Genomic DNA, 11086 nt, shown 5'->3' on the forward strand with positions numbered 1-11086 from the left:
TACCCCCCAATATTGTCGAGACCATGCATACCTAATCTATGTCTAAAAATAACTATCCCTTCTTGATCTGTTCTGCCTTGGCTATATACCATGAAGAATCCCTGTTTCCTGAGTCCAACTCTTTTATCTTACATCCAAGGTCCATCCTCCGAGCAGCGCTCGGACAATGTCCAGCTAAGCCCCAATAACAAGCCTTACTTGGCATACAGGTATCTCACAGCTGCTTACCCCTCCCGCAGTCTTCTGTACTCTTCTGACCCTTCCTTTTAGTTTTTACTCACATGCATATAAAGCAAGAAGTTTATTTAAGGTTAACATATTAAATTATCTGTGCATAGTAAAAATAAAGTGGTTAAAGTCAAAAACTAACACATACTGGCAATGCTTAGAATTTACATATGGGGTATAAACTTAGTCAAAAACCACAATTTCCATCCAGCCTGATCAAAAGCTGACTGTGCATGCAGGGATGGGTCTGCCAAAAGTGCTCTGAATTATTTTGCTCTGTGGATGATGTTGAGGAATTTAATTGAAATATCTGTATTGATTGGAAATGAAATCCACTTGGTCTAATCTATTAGTCAATTTTTAGGTCCAACAAAGCAAATGTTGACTTGGTATACATACTGTTGTTTTACCGGTTGTGTCGTTGGTTGTAAAGTTTGGTTGAAATCTCCACCCAATATACATATACCAGGAAGATGATGTAATTTCTCTTGTATTTCAGAAAAGAACTTGGGTGAATCTTCATTTGGAACTTAAGCATTTACAAAGAGTTACAGGATTACTTATTACAATATGTAAAATAACCAAAATTCCACTGGGATCAATGTAGATTTTAATTATTTCATGCTTAATGGAGTCTCAAACAGAATGGCCAGGATACCTCTTACCATTGGGCAAAAATTAAATGTCTCCCATCCAGTCTCTCTTGATCTATTCTTGTTCAGTTACACTGGTTTCTTGAAAATAGTGAGCAGGCCCAGTTGCCCATTGTTTTGGCTACTTTGGCTAGAGAAAGAGATCTCAATAACTTTCAGAGAGGGGTGTTAAGTTAAATTGCGGCAGGGCTCGAATAGTGATGTGCTCACACTCACAGGACTGGGAGTGTTGTTAGCCTGGTCTGACGCTGCTGCTCGTTTATATTGAATGGATACACTTACGTTCTGTTGTACTGGAGGTTTCCCTGGATAAGAGCGTCTGCTAAATGTATACAGTATAATGTAATGTAATAACACTAGTATCATCCACAGATGAAAATAACGTAAACGGTAAGTCAATAACTAAATCACAAGTCAAGGAGTCTACACGTGTTTCGCGTTAATGTCTACATAATAAAAATTCTAGTGGATAAATATAGTTTTTAGGTCAGTCTAGTATTACAGCAGCACGAGTCACGTGATCGTGACCCGGAAGTACTCTGTATTGTTCGTTTGACGCAGGTTAGGTGTTGGTTTGTTGCTGGTGGGGAATAAGGAGTTACCTTGCTACGCGTAACAACTGATAGCGCAAGTCGTGCAGAAAATATTTGATCTATTTTAAGAAACCCATCTAGACAAAGTGATAGTATAATGTGTACAAGCTGCGTACAGAAGGAGTATCCTGACAGGGTAAGACTAAGACGCTTTGATGTTTGCCGAAAACCATTTTTGATAAACTTAGCTGGCTGGGTGTGTATTGCATCCCTTGATAGCCACCAGTTGTGTGTATTATATGCTGTATAGGCTCACATTTCCAGACACACGTAGTTTGCTATCGAAATAGTTTGAGATCAGTCACCGGATTAATCAAGTTATCTCCTCTCGGGTTGTGTTTTAGGAACAGCAGCCGTTAGCTAACTTTTATTGTCAACGCAACGTTAAAGTGTATCACGCTCTAGACATTACCAAAGGGTGTTCTCATGTCATTATGCAATGCACTTTTGCGAGTTCTAGGTCCTGGGGACGCTGAGGGGATGCGACCCAATTTAGGTAAACAAGCAGAGTGAAAGCAAAGAAAATGGAGACCTATGTCTGTAGTGTTATTGAGGAAGTCCATGTTTAACGCCATGTCACTGAGTTCAACTCATTGGTGTATTGGGATGGTAGGTATGCTAGCTGCAACGGCATGCCCCACACCCGTACCGTGTATTTACTTACAATATTCTTTTATACTACGACAAAACATCCAAACTTGGAGCTTTTACACTTCATTCCGTATTTTATTCTTGGTTTATTGTCTTGTCTTTTTCAGTGTCTTTGCCAGTGTGTTCCGGTTAGCGACAGCAGCAGTGTATAATTGTAGATTCAGTTAGGTGTCATTCTGTTTGTAGTGCTAGTGTGTTTACTCGCAAGTTGTGAATTACAATTGCGATTAGTGTTTCGCTTTTACAGTTCGCCGTTTACAAGCGCAAATCATACTCTGCGCTTTTTCGTATTTAAGGCACTATTCTACCTTCATATACATGTGACTTCGAGGGGAGACTGAACTCGGTGACTATTTCGGCTCATAATTCAAAAACCGTTCATCACAGCACTCAACCGAAGCCATCGTGAGAGTCTCTGCACAAGTGTACCTCTATTTTAATGTATTATGCGTGTACAGCCAGAATTCGTGGTGATACAGCAGTTTGAAAAGTTTGTAACAGAAGAGTGCCTGTCTTTTTTAATTGGGGTAAAATTAGTGTTTTTTTAAATTATCGTTAAAACTATAAATTTTTAAATGTAAAAGCACACCGGTGGTTAACGAACCAGTCAGTTTGGTGTTGGTGTGGTGTCTGTCGAGCAAACTGTTTAGGCTGCATTAAAGCTAGAAGAAGAATAAATAATAATAATATGCCACACAAGAACAGTAGTGTGCTTGCCCAATGAGCCATAAGCATTTAGAAAACTGAGTGCTTTCTGACTTTTCCCACACAGGGTAACACCTGTCTAGAGAATGGCTCCTACCTCTTAAACTACGTTGGATGCGCCAAGTGTCATCAGCGAGATTTTGTATTAATCAGCAACAAAGCCACTGAAGATGAGGATGGAGAAGAGATAGTCACATATGATCGTGAGTCATGACTACTATTAATTTATGAACTTACATGTGTGACACATGGTAAAGATTCACTACATCAAATATGATATTGATATTGATATTCTTAATGGGCCTGATTATACGTACAAATGTAAATGTGCATATAGGGTGTATACAATCAAAGTGACAAACGTTTTGGAATTCATCAATTTCTTCTTACTTGGAATTTGTTCCTACATAATCTCACTTCTGCTCCAGACCACTTGCACCACATAGGTAAGTACACAAATTTCAGCAAGAGAATAAAATTGATAAAATTGTACAAGTATAAATTTATAATACACTTTCCAGTTGAAATACTAAGCAACTAATCTAATGAGTAGGCTCATATTGTAATTATTTTACTTGCCAAATTATAACTTAGAAAATGTTTATAGTGTAGGTGACAATACTGAAAAGTAAGATTCTATGCCTACAAGAAAACACTAACTCAGCATTTATGACAGTTGCGTTGGTGTAAGGAAGCAAAATAAGATACGAAAGTAAATCTGCATATTGTTATTATCTGGGACTACAAAAATCCCTGCAAAATAAATGCAGATGAAATACCCAGCTGCAGAGGGAGAAGTGCAAATTAGCAAATGTTTTGGTCAAGCAACCCTCATCGGTGTTATTCTCCTTAATGTTGAGTTACATTCTGCTGACTCTACTGGTCAACCCACAGACACTACAAAAGGTTCAATACAACATTCACACACTTGCTCGGTCAAGGAGCACACTATTTGTGTGCTAAAAGGTTGGTGAATGTGTTTGGACAGCAGGTGGCACAATTTTGTACACAGCAGTGAGAGTGTGCAAGATGGTGTTGGTCTGCTGTGTCATCTACAATATGGCCATGAAATAAGATGAACTACAATGAGAGGAGCCTATGTCCCAGTCACTACAGAGGACAGGGGTATGATTCAGTCTCGCATAGAATTGATGAGCGTCTTTGAGTCATGTTATGAATTACATGTAGCCATTCACCTTTTACATCTCTAAAGGCTTACATCTGTAAAGTCTACTCCCACGTACTTTCTATATGTCAAATTTCATTGTTAGAGAAGACAACATAACAACATAAGGACAAACGTTTTGATCTTAAAATTAATTTACATGATGGAGTCTTAAGCTGTGCTCATTTCAACCAGTGATTCGTCTATGTTCTGGACAGTCCACTGCTTTCACTACAAAATATTTATCTTTTTTTCTTGCATACACCTCTCTCAGGATTGTTGACATCTCTGAATCAGAAAATATCTTCTTTTTTCCCTTTCAGCAGCATAGGCTATACAGTACCTTCAACTTGGAAGTCAGAATGCCCTTATGTGGGACTTTCCATGTGTTTACTTAATTACAGATAACATGCACGATCATCTAACTTAAGAACAGCTGGTATTAATCATCATATGAACAAGGGTAAAAACAAACTTGGGTGTTTCCACACATTTCATAAATCCAGTGTGACCTTTTCATGTGCACTTTTCCCAAGGACAAAATACAGTCATTTCTATGAACATTTTGATGAATGAGGCCCAATGTCATTCATTCTTGTGTTACAGATGTGTGCAAAAATTGTGATCATACCATAGCAAGACATGAGTACACCTTCTCTGTGGTGGATGATTATCAGGTAAGACATTATTCAAAACTTCTCAAAGTTCTTCCTGTGATAGCTGCCCCCTGATAATTTTTTTTGGAGTAAACATAGCTGGATGGTAATTTAAAGGTTGTTTTGAATGTTTTGTGTCTGTGTTGTTAACTACCTGTATGAATTCTTATTAATTTTTTTTGTTTCATTCGAATAATTCACAGACTCTCACTTTATAGTACCAAATGTCTGTATTGAGCTTTCTGACATTTCTGTTTATTCATGTGTTCCAATAAATAAGAGCCAATGTACTGGAACAAAGGTTTATTTGACAAATGAGAAAATAGTGAGCCTGTTGCTAACTGCAAAATGCGAAAAAATGCTAAAGCCTTTACCCCACTAGTTCCTGCACATTACATTACCAAACTGGGTGGATGTTTCTGTTGGTTTCTCGTCACTCTCAACATAATACCTGCTCCAAATCCATCAACAGTTCAGCTGGTATGTTTTTGTGTTACCCTGATAAAGAGAGAGTTCTACGGGCAGCACCAAAGAAACACACTATCACCTATAAATGGATTATTAGTGTGACCTCTCAGGTGTGCATAAACATTGTGTATTGTAGTTTGTGAGAAATGCCCTGGCTGACTGAAGCAGGTAGTGTGGACTGGCTTACCCAGCCAGACATTTCTATTTTATAAATGGACAACAAGGATGTGAATATGATAGATGTGAACAGGAGTATGAATTGGAAGGACTACAAGGTGAGGGGGCTGCATACTGTACTGCTCCCACTGCCTAAATATTAAGGGGGGAGCCTCTGGATTCAGTCACAGCACAACATCTGTTCTGACATTGGCAATGGTCTTTACACCTTCCTGTTCAGATGGAGCCCTTTATGAAGGTGCCAGCACTCGAAGTGTGGTGAGCCAGGTGAACATGGAGTAGAGAGATACAGCTGCAGGTGATTTCTCCATTGATCTCTTGGGTGGCATGGGGTGGTGTGTTATTTTGAGATAGCAGTATGCAGATAACCATGCAAGATTTTGGGATTTCCTTTTGCTGCTCTCTCAGCAACTTTCCAAACTGTGTTTACAGTCTTGTGGTGTGTGGTATATAGGTCATTGATGCAGCGGGGATTGGAAGCCTAATTTTATCCACAAGCCCAGTAGCTCGCCCTGTGTTGCTGCAGCAGATCGACTGTGCCTCCTGACCAGGAGATAGCATTCTCAGCTTCTGGGAGTACATGAGCACGACCACTTTTGGGCTCACTGGGCTCTTTTTTGTCATGGCTGAATGGTAGCCGAAGACTTTTTTCAGGATAAGGCTGGGTGTGAGGCACAGGAGGTGTGTCTGAGGGTTGCGCCTGACTTTATTGTGCATGGGGGGTGTGTTTATCAGTTTGGGGTGTTGTATTTGCTTGCTTGTCATGGTGTTGGTCATGATGATGGTCTCGATGGTGCAGTATGTTGGTGTCAAGGGGAGTGGTGTGAGTTAGTGAGCACTTATTGTGTTCTGGGAGCTGTTCTTTTACGAAGGCTCATTTTATCTGTGATGTGTCCTCTTTCACTGTGGCCTGCTGTGCTTTCATTATCTGTCATGGGAGAGTTCTGTGATCTCTGCCACAGTTCTCCATTACCAATGTTATTGGACGTAGAGCAAGAAAAGGTATTCCTCCAGATATCACTGTTACTTGCCACATAACATACCTAACTGCCCAGAAGAACCTCTGTAGCATCAATTGCTAAGACCAACTATACAAACAAATTTAAGAAGACAGAAGGTGGCATCAATAGGTGGATGCCAGCAACAGTGCCTGCTCATATCTCAGTGGTAAAAATGAATGTTCTGCTGCAAATTAAATTCATAAGCTCTGTGTTGCCTTTAGCCGTTCCAGTATTGGTCAAAGTGAGCAAATGCATATGGGACAGTAGACGATCATGTATCAAATCATACTTTCAATGTTTCACTGTTGTTTTATTTTACGGCATTTTAGTCAATGGTTGAATCCAGATTTATATTCCCCATGGAAATAAAAAAAGAACTGGTGACACCAGTTAGACAACAAGATTGTTTACTTTCTGATATATCATATAAACAACGTGCTTTACAGTGTGGTCCATTATTCGCATACATGGTCAAAACTTTTAGAGCTGTTGACAGATGTTTGGGTGTAAATGTGAAATGGCACAAAAGCTCTCTGCTTTGGCAGAACTACAGTCTACTGTTGGGTGGTAAACCTTTTACTCTTTCTTAATGTGCTCAAAAAGGCATATATGTATTGGAGGATATAAATGGAGAAGAATACTTACTAAGTTTCTCTGGCCTAGTATCTCAATATGATACTCCTAAGCATTCACTTCTCTATTATTTCAAATCATGATCAGTTTTAAAAATTTATCAAACTCTGTGGGGTCCTGGATTGAGATGTTTCCCAGTGGTGGACAGGGTCTGGAATGCTCCCAGAAGAATTATGTCCTGTATTTATGCAGGTCTTGCGTCCCACTTAAAAAACATCTTCCATAGTATGACTGAGTATGAATGAGCACTTCACCTTCTGAACAATGACCTCAAATTTAAGATCACTGAGAGAGTGAGTAAACTATGGCAATCCAATTCTGGATTCCATCTTATGATCTCTTGGTGAAATGGTGTATATTTTTTGTAATCTGCTTTGTAATGTGGCTTACACAGGTTTTGTGTTCTGTACCATTGGAAAAGTTGACTCACAGACTACACCACAAATCTGATAAATTATGAAACACATGGTCACCTTTATGTATGTATATGAGGAGTGTCATTTGAACAGAAATCATCAAACACAATTTCATGGGGGCCAACTCTGAGAATAATTTACACCAAACACAACAACCTTGCTTGATTTAGGTTGTGCTGCTGTACATGTAACATTAACCAAACTTTGATGACATTTTTTGTAATAGATTTATATTTTAATTACTATTAAAATATAGCTCATAAACAATCATCAAAAATGTAACATTGTAATCGCTTGTGACTGCATCGTTACTACCTGGATGAGCAGTGACATTCTGCTGATTGGGGTTTTACCCAGTGAGAGTAATGTGTGGTTGTGTCCTGTGTGCTCCAGGAATACAGTATGCTGTGTCTGCTTTGTGGGAAGGCTGAGGATTCCATCAGCGTGCTGCCAGATGACCCAAGACAGACTGCTCCGCTGTTCTAGAACACAGCACATCTTCTACAGCCCGACTCTTCTAGAACTGTACTAAAACCTGCAGCCGGTTGCACCAGCAGAGCAAAAGGTCGATCGTAAGTTTGGGTGTAAAGTCCATCTTAACCTTACGTTCGGAGTAGCTAGTTTCAAACTAGCACTGCACTGAATTTTGGTTGCATCATGATCACTTAAGACACAACTTAACTAGTAGTGCGTAAAGCGATCCTTAATGAAAATATTGTCGCATTTAATGATATTCTAAATTCTATCATTCTATCAGTCGCATTTCTATCATTTCAAGCCAATCAACAGCACCGTACAATATATATTGTATACGTACATTTTCGACATTTGCTGTGCACAGTAGCCTGCATGTGTCATTGTGCTGATTCATTTGTTCCAGCCTTGGAGTCAGAGGGGAAAGGCCTACGTTTGTCAAGTTTGTAATAATTATCATAGACAATTTTTCCACTTTTAACCTTTCGTACAAGCCTGTTGATAGCTGCCCTAATTGAATGTACCCCGTTAGGTGTGTGTCTTACAATGACTGCAGTGTATTTTACAATAAAGTAAAGTACTTAACATATTCATTTCTTGTATGTATTTATTTTGTACTGTTCGCTAACAAAAGAGACAGCCGGAATTGCAAACCACATTAAAACTACACAAGAACGAAGAAACAATAAAAGGTATATTAACATTATAACAATAATAACAGAAAAGTTCACTTTTAACTGACTTATTATCGTAATCTTTAGTGTAACATTGTTCAAGTTGGTGATAACAAAAATGTGTTATGCTAGCCTGTCAACTCTGTTAGCTAACGTTACGTAGCGTATGCTTCATTTTTCATTCAATGTATAACTGACCATGGTGTTATATATATATTTCAGGCTTGGCCATGTCTGGTGAAGGTAGACCAAGAAAAAAAGAATTTTACTCATGATGTAATTGTCATTTTACTAGCCAAATACAAGGAGCATAAGTGCCTGTTGGAGTCCAAATAATTTAATAATGTTTTTTTACGGCAGACATTGCACCTACTTAGTGTTAGGTGTAAGTTTTAAGATATAACTTAAGTCTACGTTGAACGTATGTGATTTGGTGCAATGGTATAACTTTTAGTTGTTCATAAACTCGAACGTAGTGCCGATTTACGTTCAAACTAGGTAAAGATCGAACTTATGCTCTGCTAGTGCAACCGGCTGCTGGCCTCTTAGAATCTATGCTAGAAATAGAACCCATACTGCTTTTAGAACATGTTCTAGACCCAGACATGTATAGGATGCAGACTAAACACCTATCTATATTCCAGGTACTCTAAAACAGAGCAGTTTGCAGTGTGGTTTGGTTTCAATGGAACTTGTCTTTAAAATATACATGTTGCATTGAAAATATATACCTATGTTGCTATGTTATGAAAGTATCTGTACAACACACTCCAGTGCAGGGGGGAAATAAACTAATTGAAAAGTGCTTTTTTCCCTTCACACATCACGTCAGGGACTGTAAAACTTGATACGGAACACACTTTTTATCCAAAATAAAGAATTAATACTCTTGAAGTGCTTATCATATTAAATCTGTAACCAGTTTAAGGAAATAGTTTCAAGGTCTACTATCCAGGTCATGCAATGGTGAGCTTTGCCTGTCAATTGGTATACATGTGGAAAATAAATACCAAGATAAGATTACAGCTGCAAGCATTTTTTTTCAAATTAAGTGGGATACTGAAAATATTCTGGAACAAAACGATATCGCATAGCTAAACCAGTAGAACCAGAAAATAATGACCTTTGCAGTCATGCTGGCCAAATGCTGAAACCCCAGACAAACATAGATTATTATCGCCCAATTCTTAAGCTGCATTTTAACTGAACACGAAGCGAAATTTCGCTTTGCTTTCCTCGGGTGGGTTTGATTGCCTGCCTGAAAAATGTGTGACATGGCGCGAAAAAGTGAATTTCGCCCCACGTCACAGCGCGCATTTTTGATTACGCCTGACCATTACATTGTAATGACATTGTATTCAAATACATATACTTTAATATGGAGTTGGTCCCCCTTTTGCAGCTATAACAGCTTCCACTCTTGGAAGGCTTTCCACAAGATTTTGGAGTGTTTCTGTGGGAATTTGTGCCCATTCATTCTGTAGAGCATTTATGAGGTCAGGCACTGATGTTAGACGAGAAGGCCTGGCTCGCAATCTCCGTTCCAGGGGCCTTCCCCAAACTGTTGCCACAAAGTTAGAAGCATAGCATTGTCCAAAATGTCTTTGTATGCTGAAGCATTAAGATTGCCCTTCACTGGAGATAAGGGGCCTAGCCCAAACCCTGAAAAACAGCCCAATACCATTATCCCTCCTCCACCAAACTTCACAGTTGGCACAATGCAGTCAGGCAGGTAACACTCTCCCGGCATCCGCCAAACCCAGACTCGCCCATCTGACTGCCAAACAGAGCAGCATGATTCGTCACTCCACAGAACACGTTTCCACTGTTCCACAGTCCAGTGTCGGTGTGCTTTACACCACTCCATCCGATGCTTGGCATTGGACTTGGTGATGTGAAGCTTGCATGCAGCCATGGAAACCCATTCTATGAAGCTCCTGCCGCACAGTTTTTGTGCTTACGTTAATGCCAGTGGAAGTTCGGAACTCTTCAGCTATGGAATCAGCAGAGCGTTGGCGACTTTTACACATCATGTGCCTTAGCAGTCGTTGACCCCGCTCTGTAATTTTATGTGGACTTCCACTTCGTGGCTGAGTTGCTGTTGTTCCTAAATGCTTCCACTTTCTAATTATATCACTTACAGTTGACCGTGGAATATCCAGCAGGGATGAAATTTCACAAACCGTCTTATTGCAAAGGTGGCATCCTATCACACCTATCTTGAAGTCACTGAGCTCTTCAGAACGACCCATTTTGTATCACAAATGTTTGCAAATGGAGACTGCATGGCTAGGTGCTTGATTTTATACACCTGTGGCAACAGGTCTGATTGAAACCCCTGAATTCAATAATTAACAGGTGTGGCCAGATACTTTTGTCCATATAGTGTATGTGGGATAGCTGAATCAAATCTGTTCAAGGGCCAGATATGATAAAGAAGCTGCCCTGTTTTCGTATTTGTACATATTAATCTGTTACAGCATAAATTTTGTTAGACAAATAGAAATAGTGAAGTTGATGTCCATGAATAAATTAAAAAAAAAAACAATTTTATAAAATATTTTGGCTACTTTGAGGAATCTAAAATATAAC

The 11086-nt window shown here is 39.2% G+C and overlaps 1 protein-coding gene across 2 annotated transcripts; it reads left to right on the top strand.

Annotated features, from left to right (window-relative positions):
• The first annotated feature begins 1443 nt into the window (after positions 1–1443).
• On the top strand, positions 1444–8469 carry churc1 (churchill domain containing 1). 2 transcript variants are annotated; one of them, XM_036518314.1, is made up of 5 exons: positions 1444–1610; positions 2898–3033; positions 4602–4672; positions 5517–5594; positions 7740–7812. In XM_036518314.1, the coding sequence occupies exons 1-4, from the start codon at positions 1572–1574 to the stop codon at positions 5556–5558; spliced, it is 288 nt and encodes a 95-aa protein (XP_036374207.1). In that variant the 5' UTR covers positions 1444–1571; the 3' UTR covers positions 5559–5594; positions 7740–7812. The 2 variants fall into 2 exon arrangements, with proteins under 2 accessions (XP_036374207.1, XP_036374206.1); XM_036518313.1 differs by lacking the exon at positions 5517–5594 and having other exon boundaries at positions 7740–8469.
• Positions 8470–11086: the final 2617 nt, after the last annotated feature.

Source organism: Megalops cyprinoides, chromosome 23 (genome assembly GCF_013368585.1).
Source record: "Megalops cyprinoides isolate fMegCyp1 chromosome 23, fMegCyp1.pri, whole genome shotgun sequence".
In the NCBI taxonomy this organism is placed as follows: Eukaryota; Metazoa; Chordata; class Actinopteri; order Elopiformes; family Megalopidae; genus Megalops; species Megalops cyprinoides.

Excerpts from the sequence above, each read along its gene's own strand:
- churc1 (XM_036518313.1), top strand. The coding sequence starts at position 1,572 with ATGTGTACAAGCTGCGTACAGAAGGAGTATCCTGACAGG. Across the intron at positions 3,034-4,601 it reads AGAGATAGTCACATATGATC|ATGTGTGCAAAAATTGTGAT; the intron begins GTGAGTCATGAC and ends CTTGTGTTACAG. Across the intron at positions 4,673-7,739 it reads CTGTGGTGGATGATTATCAG|GAATACAGTATGCTGTGTCT; the intron begins GTAAGACATTAT and ends TGTGTGCTCCAG.